This window comes from Salvelinus namaycush, chromosome 2 (assembly GCF_016432855.1).
Source record: "Salvelinus namaycush isolate Seneca chromosome 2, SaNama_1.0, whole genome shotgun sequence".
Taxonomy (NCBI): domain Eukaryota; kingdom Metazoa; phylum Chordata; class Actinopteri; order Salmoniformes; family Salmonidae; genus Salvelinus; species Salvelinus namaycush.
The window spans coordinates 71261545-71278045 of record NC_052308.1 but is presented as its reverse complement, the minus strand read 5'-3'; the positions used below and the strand labels follow the sequence as shown (position 1 = coordinate 71278045).

The 16501-nt window shown below is 42.6% G+C and overlaps 2 protein-coding genes across 2 annotated transcripts; both read right to left on the bottom strand.

Annotated features, from left to right (window-relative positions):
- Positions 1 to 882: 882 nt before the first annotated feature.
- Positions 883 to 7051, bottom strand: LOC120017567 (40S ribosomal protein S15a). The gene is made up of 5 exons (XM_038960409.1): positions 7002 to 7051; positions 5875 to 6012; positions 5575 to 5654; positions 5246 to 5331; positions 883 to 1016 (listed from the first exon to the last, which is right to left on the bottom strand). Exons 2-5 carry the CDS (start codon positions 6005 to 6007, stop codon positions 923 to 925), a joined length of 393 nt encoding a protein of 130 aa, XP_038816337.1. The 5' UTR covers positions 6008 to 6012; positions 7002 to 7051; the 3' UTR covers positions 883 to 922.
- A 1965-nt stretch (positions 7052 to 9016) lies between these two features.
- LOC120027846 (carboxylesterase notum2-like) lies at positions 9017 to 15149 on the bottom strand. The gene is made up of 11 exons (XM_038972922.1): positions 14836 to 15149; positions 14263 to 14315; positions 13357 to 13452; positions 13092 to 13152; positions 12535 to 12628; positions 12323 to 12420; positions 11685 to 11873; positions 11371 to 11471; positions 10941 to 11088; positions 10319 to 10366; positions 9017 to 9323 (listed from the first exon to the last, which is right to left on the bottom strand). The coding sequence occupies exons 1-11, from the start codon at positions 15147 to 15149 to the stop codon at positions 9017 to 9019; spliced, it is 1509 nt and encodes a 502-aa protein (XP_038828850.1).
- Positions 15150 to 16501: the final 1352 nt, after the last annotated feature.

Here is a 16501-nt window from a genome sequence, read left to right as displayed (position 1 = left end):
GCCAGATGTCTGAAGTTGAGGGAGCATGCAATTGGACATTCCTGCAGTCAGCATGCCAACAAAGCTGTTGCCAGAGAATTTAATGTTTATTTCTCTACCATTAGCTGCCTCCATTTTAGAGATTTTGGGGCCTCAACCGCAGACCACGTACATGGTGTCGTATGGGCGAATGGCTCACTGATGTCAACGTTGTGAAGTGACCCATGGTGGCAGTGGCGTTATGGTATGGGCAGGCATAAGCTACGGACAACGAACACAATCGCATTTTAAATCGCTGGCAATTTGAATGCAGATACCATTACGAGATCCTGAGGACCATTGTCATGCCATTCATCCATCGCCATCACCTCATCTTTCAGCATGATAATGCACAGCCCCATGGCGCAAGGATCTGTACACAATTCCTGGAAGATGAAAATGTCCCAGTTCTTCCATGGCCTGCAGTCACCAGGCATGTCACCCATTGAGCATGTTTGGTATGCTCTGGACAAACGTGTATGACAGCGTGTTCCAGTTCCCGGCAATATCCAGTAACTTCGCACAGCCATTGAGTGGGACACCATTCCACAATCAACAGCCTGATCAACTCCATGCGGCAAATGGTAGTCACACAAGATACTGGCTGGTTCTGAACCACGCCCCTACTTTTATTATTAAAAGGTATTTGACCAACAGATCCCTCTTTGAAATCCATAGATTAGGTCCTAATTAATTATTTCAATTCACTGATTTTCTAATACGAACTCAGTAAAACCTTTGAAATAGTCACATTTATATTTTTGTTCAGTATAAATATGACTCATTCGTCATTCTCATTGTACCAATACATAAAAAAAAAGCTTTTGACTGTAGCAATCTAATAAGACAAAATACAAAGTCCAGTCCACTGGATTTGGTGTTTTATTTTGCAGTTCTTTACATTTTAGAAAAAGAATCCAAGAATTTTCCCTCCTGTGTGTTTTCGTCTGGCTTCTTCGTGGTCCATGATGCCAGCTGAGGTGGTCAGCACAATGTATCTGAAGAAACAGACAAGGTGTGTAAGACATGAGTTTATAAACACTCACAACAGGCAGAATTAAATTCATTTATGGCAAGCAGTAGGGAAATTGCAGAACAAAAGTACATTTCACATTAATAGACTAAGACCATGAAACGCAAGGAACAGTTGAGACAATAAAAGCCTGCACACCCATTAGCTCTCCTGGAGGATGGTTGCCCACCCTTTATGAAAAACATTACAACCAAATTCATCTTATGCCTTTTGAAATAATTTGCTCATTCAATATATCAAATGGCTGTGTAGGCTACTAATCGTTGTATTCATCTGAATCAACCCCACAATGTCTTCAGGAAATGTAGCTTCTTGAGTTTAGTCATATTTATCTTAGAAGTGTTTACTTTGCAGGCTGTCTAGCATCTATTGAGTTTCAATGTCCCATACATTGGATGCCCGAATCAACTGGAAGTATATACAAAACAAGTTCCTAAAATTAATGTTTAGGATTCACAAATAATCTTGATTCGAATCCCAACTAATACAATGGCAAAGTGAATCATTTGTTTCTGCAAAAATAATTCAAATGAAACTAATTGTTAAGTGAATCAACTTTGCATGGCCTTATTCGCAAGTGTCAGAGGAAAGTATTTTTGAACATGATAAAAACATTAATACACACTATCCTTTGCTAAACCGTTAGAGGGTACAAGATGTTTGGAATTGGCTACCTAGTCTTTTCTCGATTATATTTTATAGACTAGGCCTACCTGCTGCTGCAATGTCCGACTGTCTCTCTACTTGAGCAACGGCCCACACTTCTCGCACATGCAGGTGATGCTCGCAAACACAGACACGCTTAAGTGTAATTTTGATCCTGTCTGATGTAGATATTTACACCATTCCTAAACAAATTACATGACCAGAAATAAAATTCAAACTTGCCCTAAACTTTTGGGATCCTGGACACCATTTTAAAATTCCATGACCTTTCCAGGATTTTCATGACCGTACGAACCCCGATCATGTCGCCAAAATTCAGTCCATCTTCAATAGCGCAAACCATGTAAGTGCGCTAAGTCACATCAAATGAGAACCAACCAGGGTCCAACACGAGCCCTTTTCCCCTCACTGGCCTGGATATGGGGTAGTTTATAAATGCAGTAGACTCATGCAAGACCTAGGTTGACATGCTTTCGCTCTATTTAGCTGATGATGATGGCATATAATAAAAATCTGTGTAATATAATGTAGCAATGAAAGACATTCTATTCTTTAAAATTGCATTAATTATATAAAGTGCGGTTTCTAAAGTACATCAATTTAAGGAATAGGACGTTACCCGTTTAAGACGAGGGCTTTCAAAAGAGATATTGACATGGCTACAGCCAAGACAAATGCTAGGTATCTTTTTGTAGCTGTCTTTTTGCAGACTATCAATAGTCGCCACCTATTGCAATTTTTGCAGTATTGAAGGTTTACTTTTGTAAATCACTTCCCCTAAAACAAATAAGCGCAGCGAGTGGCTTGATAAATGCTTATTTTTACTCTTGACAGTTTGTGTGCCATGTGAACGCCTCATGTACGGTGGATTTCAAGAAGTTGCGAGTTGAAGTTGAATGAACTGCCAATTATATTGCTCAAATACAAATAGCATGACTTTTCCGCCTGTAGCCTTCAAAGGTTTTCTATGGCAGACTGACACAGGTAAACGCCACAGATGGAATGCCAAAATGCGCCAACTATAGATGGGTTAGCTGACAACAGCAAGAAAACGATGCACATGCTTTAAATGGGGCAGAAGTCGAAGCATTGTTGTGGATGGCCAGATAGCTAGCAAGAATAACAAGAAACTGCCCTGTGGGGAATCGTGACTTGTTTCAGCTAGTTCATCTCGTTCTTGATGCCATGTCTTGTTTTGATGTATTTTGACTGATTTCACGTCATTGCTAATGGCTTAAGTTGACAAGCTAGCCAACCACTGTAGCAATGTATTTGAGAGACAAGTGCTTATTATGCAAATGTAGGTTTTCAATAAACATTGGGAAAAAATACAGTCCCACATGTCAACAACCTAAGCCAGCCCCGTCGGTTTTTCCCCATAGTTGCGGACGAGTCATTGTGACACACCCATTGGATTTATCAGTCCACACATATCAATAAATCTGTGACCGTGCCCTCACCACATCCACCATTGGACTTAACTTCTCTAGGGTAGGGGGCAGCATTGGGAATTTTGGATGAAAAGCGGGCCCAAATTAAACTGCCTGCTACTCAGCCATAAAAGCTAGAACATGCATATAATTAGTAGATTTGGATAGAAAACACTCTGAAGTTTCTAAAACTGTTTGAATGAGGTCTGTGAGTATAACATAACTCATATGGCAGGCAAAAACCCGAGAAAAAATCCAACCAGGAAGTGGGAAATCTGAGGTTTGTAGTTTTTCAACTCTTTGCCTATCGAATACACAGTGTCTATGGGGTCATATTGCACTACCTAAGGCTTCCACTAGATGTGAACAGTCTTTAGAACCTTGTTTGATGCTTCTACTGTGAGGTGGGGGCGAATGAGAGGGGAATGAGTTAGAGGTCTGCCAGAGAGCCACGAGCTGACCATGAGCGTTCACGTGATAGTTAGCTTGCGTCCATTGCCTTTCTGAAGACAAAGGAATTCTCCGGTTGGAACATTATTGAAGATTTGTTAAAAACATCCTAAAGATTGATATACATCATTTGACATGTTTCTACAGACTATAACGTAACTTTTTGACTTTGTCTGCACCTAGTGATCGCGCCTCATGAATTTTGATTACTGGGCTAAACGCGCGAACAAAAAGGAGGTATTTGGACATAAATGGACATTATCGAACAAAACAAACATTTGTGGAACTGGGATTCCTGGGAGTGCATTCTGATGAAGATCATCAAAGTGAATATTTATAATGCTATTTCTGACTTCTGTTGACTACACAACATGGCGGATATCTGTTTGGGTTCTTTGGGCTCTGAGCGCTGTACTCAGATTATTGCATGGTGTGCTTTTTCTGTCAAGATATATATTTTTTTGTTGCATTAAGGAGAAGTGGATCTAAAATTCCATGCATAACAGTTGTATCTTTTAGCAATGTTTATTATGAGTATTTCTGTAAATTGATGTGGCTCTCTGCAAAATCACTGGATGTTTTGAAACTACTGAACATAACGCGCCAATGTAAACTCAGATTTTTGGATATAAATATGAACTTTACCGAACAAAACATACATGTATTGTGTAACATGAAGTCCTATGAGTGTCATCTGATGAAGATCAAAGGTTAGTCATTCATTTTATCTCTATTTCTGCTTTTTGTGACTCCTCTCTTTGGCTGGAAAAATTGCTGTTTTTCTGTGACTCGGCTCTGACCTAACATAATCGTTTGGTGTGCTTTCGTCGTAAAGCCTTTTTGAAATTGAACACTGTGGATGGATTTACAACAAGTGTATCTTTAAAATGGTGTAAAATACTTGTATGTTTGAGGAATTTTAATTTTGGGATTTCTGTTGTTTTGAATTTGGCGCCCTGCAGTCACTGGCTGTTGACGAGGTGGGACGCTACCGTCCCACATACCCTAGTGAGGTTAAAGTAAAGCTGAGAGCAATTTCATGCACATAGTGATATTGTCAGTACATACTCAATCAACCATATTCACCCCCTTTCCTACATGCAGGTCAAATCCTGTTCAAGAGGCTGCAGCAATCATATTTCCATGGATGCATTCAGAAAGTGGGAGCACACAGAGGACACTCAGTCCCAGGGACCCAAGTTGCCCATCCTTGACTTATGATAAAGGTTTTAGTTCCCCGTTGCCCAGGCTGCCCTCATCTTTTCAAAGAAAGTGCATTTCAAGGACTGTTCCAATCTCCAACTCAGCCAGCATCTATAAATACTAGACTAATGCTGCATTTGCTTGCTCTCAATGTTATCGGAAGCTGAACATTCAGGCACGGAAATAAAAGGCGATTAGTTTAGTTGCTTTGACATCCAAATAAACGTTCAGAGATTTAAAGTCTGTGAAACCCGGGGCACACTTTCATACACCCCAAAGGAGCACATAAACACGACATCAAGAGATGCATTCATATGTGAAACACCGTAGCAAACAAAGTCGCCACTGATGAATACCTCCCTGTTCACAAAGTTCCACTGCACAACCGTGATACGGCCACTCCAACATTCATGCCACCATTAGGGCGCTGCTGACTGATTCTCACCCAAACTGTCTTGAGGGCAGGAGGTTGTTCTGCCACTTCTCCAGATCCTTCAACTGGAGGTCAAAACGAGGGCTGATCACACCACACTGAAATGAGCAAAAGAAAGATTAGAAGTGCCAGATGCAAATATACAATTACGCAGGTAGGCTGATAATGCCACAATGCAGAATATGTGCAAGAGAAAAAGATGTCAGAGAAGATGAGCAAAACAGAGGGGTCAGATAGTCTATCGATCTACCCCAATACAAAAGATGAGTAAAATGAAGTAGAATGGCACTCAAAGGGTCTGTTGGTAGTCCTTGTGATGCAGTATATTGAACGTTTTTTACCTTGTTCAGCCTGCCAGTGAGATTGACGACAATTTTCCCAGCTCTGTGGTCGTCGATGATCTCAAACTCACCAATGTAACCTGGGGAAACAAGGGAGGCAGGGAATCAAAACCAAGTACAGACACACAGCATTGTCGACAGGATGTTACAGGGCTTGAACTCAGATCCCTCAACCAGTGGGGAAGCGGGTTATGCAGGCTCATGGTCCTACCTGTAACTGACACCTGCACATCTTGTTGACCTCCCCCTTGACTGGGCCCATACCACTTACAAAACAGATGATACATTTCAGTAACTCACCGTGCTTCATCATGACGGTCAGGAAACGTACAATGACCTTCGAACACGGCCGGATCAGAACCTGGCGTTTCCCACGTTTCTCAGCATTGTTGATGCTTTTGAGCGCATCCGCAAGAACGTTCATGCGCACCATGATGCCTGTTGATCAGAGATGCATAAAAAAGTTAATTAGTTTAGGAGTTGTAAGGCAGCCAACTACTGCCCAGCTAACTAGTTAATAGTTAACAGTCTAATAGTGGTTTGTTCTCCTAATAACATGCTGTGAAACTGGCAAGCTAACGTTAGCTGCCTAGTCTAGCTAGCTATTGACTTGACAAATAAGTCAGCCAACAAACTGATTGTAAGCTAGCTCAAATGTAGGTAGATGGACAACATTGAGTATGCAATGACAATTTGAGTATAGGCTTACCTAACGTTAGCCAAGATATTGCCTAGCAAAGTATTGCCCAACTACCTGGTTAGCTAACGTTACGTGATTACTTTGGTGAAGAAAATAGAAGGCTAAGTTACATACTAAGGTAGCAACCTCGATAGACATTATGCTAGCTATCCAAATTACCTGGTTAGCGCTAACCGTCTACATTTCACTGGCCAAGACGTAACATTCGAATGGCTAACGCTAGCGCCAACAATTTCAAAACTGGGACAAGCGTTAGGTCCTTTGATAAGAAATTAGAAGAGGTTTGCACGACCATGCAGACACGTTTAACCACCACCATCGTGACTGTCTACCACGCATGGAAAGACTACATGTACGGGCCAAGCTAGCCAGAAGAGTTGGTTGGCCAACCAGACTGTACTATTCAACATTTATACCATATCTTGACAATAAAGAAAATGTATCGACTACTTAAAAACACAACGTAATTAGCCTAGCAGTATTAATTGTCGGGTTTTATTCATATGCTCTAGTTACCGATACAACACACCAGTAAAACGGACAATGATGGGGACTTTACGAATCACAAGGCAAAACACCAACATCTCACAACATATCGACACAATTACCATTTCATGACATTAGTACATTATTAAACGTTTATATAATTTCATAAATTGTGTTTTAGACGGCTGGATGGGTTAGATTTGGGAAAGATTGACAATGAGATTTTAGAGGGGGCCCTTACCGGTTCTGCAATATGGCGGAAAGAGGAAGTAGGAAGACCTAGCGATGCATTATGGTCAAAAACTAAGATTTTTTACGACTACTTCATGCGATTACCAGCTGAAAACCACTGGGTTTAGAAAACTTGATACAAAATAAAGTTGATAATTAAATATATACATTATATTTATTCAGACAGTGATTTAGATGCAAATGCATCCTTATTTTACAGTCTCCTTACTTTATTTACCCTTTAGTCTAATGCAAACAAACTTCCAAGTTGATAAAATAGAAGCAATCAATTCATATTGCTGATTATATTTGTGCAAGAACTAGAGATTTCTAAATTAAAGACAAATTTACCAAGATATTTTAAATGTGTCGGTAAGAAAATTTAAACGTCAAAAACATATTACAGTCTTTCTGAAACATCTCTGATGTCTCTCTTTTCATATTTACAGTAGTAGTTGGGGAGTCTGTAATCCCTTTTCAAACTATAGTATCTTATGTGGGGCTTTGGTTTAAATCTAAAAGATCGCCAACTAGTGGTTGGAGTGTGGAAAATAAATACAGTATGATGTTTTACCAGTAGGACTACAGAGTAGATTATGCTTTATTGAAACCTGATGGAGGTTTTTCTTTAAATCTCAGAGCTTGAGAATTTGAGAACGAATTTAAAATAATAATGATTTAATGACAGGAGGTTCAATCAAAGAAAAAGTAACAAAGCTCACTCTGAACAGGTTTTCAAGGATAATCCAACCTTTTATTCATTGTTCTGTATTCAATTCAACATACATCCACTATATAATGCCTTACAAGGTAAATACTTCAAGCAAAATAGGGTTCATTAAAACAGTAGCAAATCAAACAATTCTGATTATAATTACCATACAATAGATTAGATATAATCACATTAAATGAATCTTTAATGATGTAAATTATGTAGATATTACAGTACATGACACACTAGCTGAGTAGTATCGACTACAGTGTTTTTGAAGAGGAAACATCACTTAAAGGGTCCATGGGAAGATACAATAGGTTCAAACACACTTCACGGTAAACTCAAAGAAAGAAGAGATGGCCACGACCTTCTCTTGATAATATACAATATTATAAAGTATGACAATTACTCTTCATTTGGGCCACTTTTGCAAGATCAAACATCCCTTACTTCACATGCATATCAAATATATATTTATATATATCTAAAAAGTCAACGTTGTAATTGCAGCAGCAGTAGAAATGTGGGAAATATAAACTGTAGGCTGTGTGTGTGTGTGTGTGTGTGTGTGTGTGTGTGTGTGTGTGTGTGTGTGTGTGTGTGTGTGTGTGTGTGTGTGTGTGTGTGTGTGTGTGTGTGTGTGTGTGTGTGTGTGTGTGTGTGTGTGTGTGTGTGTGTGTGTGTGTTAGAGAATGGTCTAGGCACTGCAAGTGTCCTTCATTCTCTGGCAGTGTTTGAGCTTGGACATGGATCTAAAATAGCAGATTCATATAATATATCCTTCCAATCAACCATCTACATTAAAATGTACATTTCCTCTGAATACTGTACCAGTCCTATGTTGGCAAGATGATAAAAATGTGCCAATAGCTTATTCAAAAATCCTCAAAAGCAGTACGTTTCACTTCACAAAATGTTGTTGAAGTTTTGTATAGTACATGTAGTTGGGTGAAAGTGTGTTGCAGGTTTGGTGTCTGACTGGTTAGCTACAGGTACCTGGCACTCCTCGTTCTCCCTTGAACCAAATCAAATGTGAGACACAACCCAGAGGTAAATTGGAATCACTCCCCTCCCCTCTTTAAACTGTCCAGGAGAGGGATCCTGGAGGCAAACTGTAACGTTACAGACAGACATACTGTAAGCCCAGTGACATACCCACCGGTCAAGACGGCATGGTAACAGTGGAGCACAATGGAATGGCTGAGCGGCACAAGAGAAGTAACCAGATTCTGTACCTTTCATGGTTACGTCATAACTCATAAAAAATTTCCCTTTACTAAGCCAGAGAGTGGGCTTCTATACTCCTTGTCTTAGCCACCGTTACTGACCATGCTAGTTATAGAGCTACTGTCCCTCCTGAGGTCCAGGCCTAGTTTCTGGAGGTCAAGGCCCATGCCCACTAACATCTGGAGCAGGGTGAGCTCCTGCTGGGTGGCCTGGTCCACCAAGGCTGGGCAGGTGGGGTTGCACTGGGGCCAGTGGCAGGTGTCGATCAGGTGGAAGGGACAGCCCTTCAGGGGGGTCTTGCTGTTACGGTTGGCTTCTTGGAAACTCTTATCCCAGCACTGCAGAGCCCGGGGCAGGGAGGTGCCTTTGACTTGAAACGTCATCCAGTTACTAATATAAAGAACGAGGGAGAGAAGGAGAGGGGGAGAGAGAGAGAGAGAGAGAGAGAGAGAGAGAGAGAGAGAGAGAGAGAGAGAGAGAGAGAGAGAGAGAGAGAGAGAGAGAGAGAGAAAAGGGGAGGGAAGGAGAGAGAGAGAGAGAGAGAGAGAGAGAGAGAGAGAGAGAGAGAGAGAGAGAGAGGGAGTGAATGGGTGCCAGAGAAAGGGGAGATGATTGAAGTAGGTAACTGTGAGAAGAGAGAGAGCGTGTTGTGCCACTTGAGCCCTGTATCTTCTCACAAGCAGTTTGCCTTGGCAGGCTGTCTCAATTGGTTCCCCAGCTGTGCCCTCCATGTGTCCTGCCTCCAACACCACCACCATAACCACCATCAACATAGCCCTGCATTAGATTACAAAACTGTGAAAATATGATCCACCTACCTCACACTAGTATGACTGGCAAACCAGCTCCTCCCCTTACAACCCTGAGCTAATCACTCTTCCCATCTCCAACCCTGCCCTTTACCGTAACATAGGCTCCACCTTCTGCCCTGTCACTGACCCTATGTCCAGCTGGAGAGGTTTGTGTGTTAAGTGTGCGTGATTTTATGAGTGTGTGTGTGTTCCCTTTTAAGTGTGTATGTGTTTGCTTGCTTAAAGGGCTGAGTTTGTTTGTGCAAGTTTGTGTGTATGTATGTAGGTGGGTGGGTGGGTGCGTGTGTGTGTGTGTGTGCGTGCATGCGTGTGGGTGTGTGGGTGCGTGGGTGCGTGTGTGTGTATGTGGGTGTGTGCGTGCGTGCGTGCGTGCGTGCGGGTGTGTAAAGCGTGCTGGGGGGTTAGTGAAAGTGTGAAATGTCATTCAGTGACACGCAGAATGCGGTTTGATGAACGAGCTACACAAAAAGAGTAGCATGAGCTCACTGGGTAGAGATGGGTCAGGGTAGGGGTGAGGGGTAGAGGGGACAGTGGATGTGCTTTTCAGGGCCCCCAGGGAGTCAGATGTCCTACCTTTTAGTGATCAATGTGTGGGCCAGGCAGGAGGGTGCGAACACAGCCCTGCAACACACACCACAGCATAACGTCAGAACTGAGCAGCGTGACATCTTTGATAGTGTTGGAAACATGTGGAGAATATTGCTGTTGATTCATTTTTGCTAATCTTCCATTTCAGCTGATCAATAGTATACACTGACAGTACAAAACATTAAGAACACCTAGTCTTTCCATGACAGACTGACCAGGTGAATCCAGGTGAAAGCTATGATCCCTTATTGATGTCACCTGTTAAATCCACTTCAATCAGTGTAGACGAATGGGAGACAGGTTAATAACTTTTTTTAAGCCTTAAGAAATGTAAACATGGTTTGTGTAAGTGTGCCATTGAGGGTGAATGGGCAAGACAAAACATTTAAGTGCCTTTGAACAGGGTATGGTAGTTGGTGACAAAAAAACACACCGGTTTGAGTGTGTCAAGAACTGCAACACTGCTGGGTTTGCGTGTATCAAATACTTGTTTTGATCACGAAACTTAGGTTTTGTGAATTCTTGGCCTATATGTCATGGATCAATCTCAATCTCAGCTGTCTACCACATTCCACAGTCACTTCCGTCGCTGCAGCTGCACACTTACGTGACATCTTTGAGTGAGTTCTTGATATCCTTTCCCAGGTTCTGCATGTAGGTCCACTGCTGTTCTGACAGGGTCTGACCCCCCAGGTAGATATTCTCCACTCTCAACTGCTCCTCATCAAACAGCCACTGCACCACAAACAGAGGGGCTATGACACACACACACACACACACACACACACACACACACACACACACACACACACACACACACACACACACACACACACACAGTATGAGAACAGAGTTAGGGTGTTGCTTGTACCTATAAGTGTTTTATTGAGTAACATGAGGGACATAACATTTATTGGCATCTTGATGGATAACATGATGGACATAAAGTTTACTAGCATTCTGATTCATGACCCTTCAGCTTTGATAGATGAAAGATACATTCTTACAAGGTGATGGTAGGTAGTAAAGACACTCACAGGTCAGGGAGGAGTAGAGTTTGTGGCTGAAGAAGCACTGCCACTCCTCTCCTTTCTTGTACTGCTGCCGACACTTGTCTGGGACCACCCCATTCCACAGCCTAAGAAAACAGCCATTGGAGTAAAAATGACTTCTAGTGCGCATTGAACATAGACAGGGCAACTGTTATATGCTAAAACTATTGTTGAACTTCAAGCCAATAGAAATAAAGCTACAAGTGTGATGAGATGCAATGCTTTGTTCAGGGCATCTGTCATTATAAAGGTCATAGAGACATGGATAAGCTGAAGGGAGAGAGACAGGTGTGCTTTACTTGAGTCCTCTCTTGATGGCGTCTACAGGTGAGCAGGAGACACTGTCTGGGCAGTCAGGAACCCTCTGCTGTTTACTCTCCAGAAACCAGCCCGAATCCACCAGGCCTCGAACCTGCGCCTCTGCCCCCAGCTGCTCCAGCTGACTGGACACCCTCTCAATGTTCAGTAGCACTCCCGTCCCTCCAGCACTGCAGGGGAGCAAAGAAACTGGGTAAAAAGGTCTGTGTCTGTGACCGTTTCCCCGCATTGGCACACTGCCAATTGGAGCCAAAATGGCCGACAACTAGCCACAATAATGCTATACTGTCACAGTCAGACTTAACTGTGTGTTCTTGTTTTAGTCCTCAGGGTGTCCCACCAAACATGTTGCTAACCTGGGAAGAATCTCCAGAACTGTGTCCTCCTTTTTATGGAAGAGGCCCCTAATAGACATTATGTCATTGTCCCACACTCTACGGCCAATACAGGACAGCAGGGATCGTAAACATCTTTATGGTAGACAACAGTTACAGGACGTCCTAAAATAGACTCACTCTGTCAATGTGTGTGAGTGTGTGGAGATGGGTAGCGGAGACAGATGGTGCCAGACAACGGGGCTAGATTGGGAACAGACCCAAAGCAGAGGAGAGGAACTCACCTTGTGCCAGCCAGCATGACAACCTTGGCCTGTTTGATGCCTTTAGGGACTAGGTCTTTGATGACCTCACGGATGATCAGGGATCCCATGAAGGTATACTCAACTGGAGGGAAATATAGATATGCAATCAATAGAACAAACCACCGTATTGAAATGGCTTTCGTGTTGAGGAGAATAATGAGGATCTGCTGGTGGTGAGAGGACCTACTGGCATCTTTCTCCTTCTCTTTTCCCGGGCCTCTCCTCTCCTTGGTGGCTGTGGGCCCTGTGCCACTCCACACGTCGCTGGAGCAGTACGGGATGAATCTGCAGAAGAGGAGATACACAGCTGGGTCAGAGCCACACACTCACTCACACACACTCTCACACACACTCTCACTCACACACACACACACACACACACTCTCACTCACACACACACACACACACACACACACACACACACACACACACACACACACACACACACACACACACACACACACTCTCACACACACTCTCTCACACACTCTCTCACACACTCTCTCACACACTCTCTCACACACTCTCTCACACGTACTCATGTACATATGTAATAGTATTAATGGGACCTACATGAGAGGTCCATCCCTCATTGTGAAGCAACCTGTCATGTTTGATATTCATCATCTCAGCCTGCAGTTGGCTTCTTCAATCACACAGATCCTGAGAACTTTAGTTAGCAGTACAGTATGTAGGACAACATGTACCGGTAACATACAACAACCAGCGTGTTAACAAGCATACTTACACAATATTAGTGTTATACCAATGAGGGTTTTCTTCCGCCTGGGCTGACAATATTCCACTTCCTGTAAAGCAACCAATAGAAAGTCAAGCAGAGACAGTGGTGACCTCTCATTGGACATACAGTAGGACACAACACTGATGTCATATGACAATCAACAACCCATGACACAATGTATATTGGGAATGGGACCAAACTTGGACGCCCATGTAAAACATGTATGATGAATGACGAGGATGCATTCTAAAACAGAAGGACCCCTACCTACCTTTGCGCGTTTGGGGCCAGTCGGATGAGGTCATGAGTCGTGGGATATTTTTATATCTGGTATCGCAGGAGTCTTTGTTGTAGCAGCACCAACCGCCTAAAAATAAGACACTAATATTAGCTTCTCACATCCGGTTTCAGAAGCTCAGAAAGGGAGACCCCCTTGTTAGCCCCTTTCAGAGGCCTGAGAGGAATGGGAGAGGGAGGGTAACTGAGGCATCCACCTGCAGCTCCATCTGCTAGCCTCTGGCCAGGCTCCCGAACTGAGGGAGTGTCTGTGGGGTCTGATGCACATGTATGGCAATGGACTGTTGAATAGAAACGGCAGGGATATAAATCGGTAGCTATTATGTGACTGCTTCCTAAAATCCCACCTGGGGTCCATTAATGTTTGAGTTATAATCTTAACCATACCTATGCTTATATGCATATCTAAAATGTAAATAAAATGTAAGTCAAGTCTTTTTGAGCCGTACCACCTGCTGAGAAAATAAACACATTAACAAACTGTGGCATTTGTGACCTAATCAGATACTTGCCGTATAAAAGAGTGGATACCTTGGTACTTGTTGACCTGTATCCAACAGCAAAGTACCTCTGATGTAGGATATGTACGTTGTGACATTTCAACCTGCTGAAATGTTTGTTCTTAGAGGATGTGACACATCCGGTTCTAGGTCTCAGAATACACGTGTGATGTCACAACGCAATCCTCATAAATATCTCATAGTGATGGAGGGGCGAATGCCAGAGGAGGCGTCCAATCAGAGTGACAGACAGCCGCCGAAAAAGACGAAAAAGGGAAAGGAGATTACCACCGGTCCAGATGCCGATGAGGGCGTCACGCAAACATGCCACGCGCTGACCTCTCAAGATCAAATTAACCAGATGAGTTTAAAATACACACCTTCCAGAAATACCAGCCATCGTTTACTCCCTTTGAACTCCTTTAGGTAAAACCTGTGGACCACAAATAAACATGGATGAAGGGCTGTGAATGGTGAAACCTAGAGAACACTGCTATATAGTGGCATGTGTTGGCCGATCCTCCAACCATAATCACTCATCATTGTAACTCCTTGTCAAAAAAATTATGCTAAGTACCATAAAGTACGTGACAATTCCTGAATTATTTTATTTCTTCAAAGTTCAACCACAAACTCTAATTCAAAGTCCTTTGATAGTAATTAAAACAATTTACCCCTTGCCGTCACCAACTTAGAGAGGACTAGATTACTACTTTATCTAATATCAAAACACATTACAGTGTAATAACAGCTGTAATAGCACTGATAAATACATAAACATGAACAACTGATTAGTTATTTCAGTGTTTTCACGGCACTATATGATTCCTTATCACATCCATTTTTGCTGAAATTGATAGATTGTACTCAGGACATAAGACAATCTCTAGAGCTTTTATATTATCTAAACAGCCATCATTTGCCTCCATAAATAGTTTTCCAGAGAATCTTACCCTGCCGCTGTTCCATCGTTGCATGTGACCTGAGTGTTCTTGAGGACATGCAGCTTCATATCATCTGAAGCCTTGTTGTTCTGTGAAGCTGACTGCTGGGCTGCCGCCCGACCTCCAGAGTTACCCTCCCTGCCCGACTCCACTGGCCCAGAATGGGGCTCATCTTCTGGGGCCGACTGGACTGCCTCGGCCCCCTGGTTCTGGTTCCCCTGGTTCTTCTTAGATGACTTGCCACTAGGTTTGGCATTGCGGTTGTTCTGGCAACAAATCCCTCCTATCAGCAACAGGAAAACCACATGGACCAGGATCTTCATAGTCAATCCAGCCTACGAGGAGAGCACAAAACATGCTTCATGAAACACTCAACTTATAGACACTGAAACACACCCACCTTACTCAATGGTATAGGCGAGAGACGCAGTTTGGTTTAGAGTAATTGGGCACCAGCATTGCAAAACGAATGAAGGTTAATGATATGTTAGGCAAATTGACTTAAAATACCAAACATCCTTCTCAAAAGTTAAAAGAGATTAAAGCAATGATCAATAACAATCAGGATCCATTAAATTCCACAGAAAATCAACATACCCCTTTCAGTATCCAGTCCTGAAGAAAGTCACGTGTGAGGAAGGATCCTTGGGTAAAACAGAGCAGTGATGCTACTGAGGAGACAGGTGAGGAGAGACTGTAGGTGAATGGATGCTGGTGTTGAGGATGGCGTGGCCAGTTTTTGGTAAAGGCTCTGGGTTGGCGGTGCACTTTATAGTGCCACCATATGGATTCTATTTCCCAGCATTCCCTTTGAGCTGCCGCCAGGTTCTGACTGTGCTATGTGACGACACGCTAAGGGTGTTGGATGGTTAGTGGCGAGGAGAAAAGATAACACACGCTCTGCTGAACATATTTCAAGCGCCCCCACCCACTCCCGACTCAAACCCACACATCCACCCACCTGACCCAGTCCCACAACAAGAAAAAACTATACCTCCCTCATCCCCTCCTCTCCCCTCCTCTCATCCACCCCTCTACCCTCTGTTCGCCTGTGCTTTGATTTAAACACTTACATGGCTGGCATATCTGCAGCATAATCCTTTTGTGTGCCATGTACCCGGCAGGTCAGTAGAGCACAAAGCTCAGACACACTCCGACAAGACCGCATAACCCCTGTATGTTGACCTCATGTTGAAAGATCCAGAGGACATACACAAAGGTATAGAGTGGTTGATACTTTGGGTGGCAAAAGCACGTGGTGGCTGTCTTGTAGAGCGATGGGTTTCTAGCTTAATGATATAGATAGAAGCTCTAAATTAATGTTTATCAAGCTGCACTTTACCCTTTGTACCTCAAATGTTCAATTTGCCAACTGAAGGAAATGTGTTGGTGAACAAATGACAGCAATAACAGTTATGTGAAGTGGACTGTAGCTAAGTATATGTGTTTAAAACTGCAAAATCAATGCACTACAGTAAAACGTTTAAACATAACAATAAGAAAATGACATGTGTTGAATGAAGGCTATTCATGTTAATATATACAATTATTATAAATATATTGATTAAAAGTTTACAATACGTGCAATTGAATTTGCTATGTACATATTTTACTTTTAGTCAAGTTCATCGTCATTTTATGACAGAGAATTAAAATGCAAAGCCTCGAGCTAAAG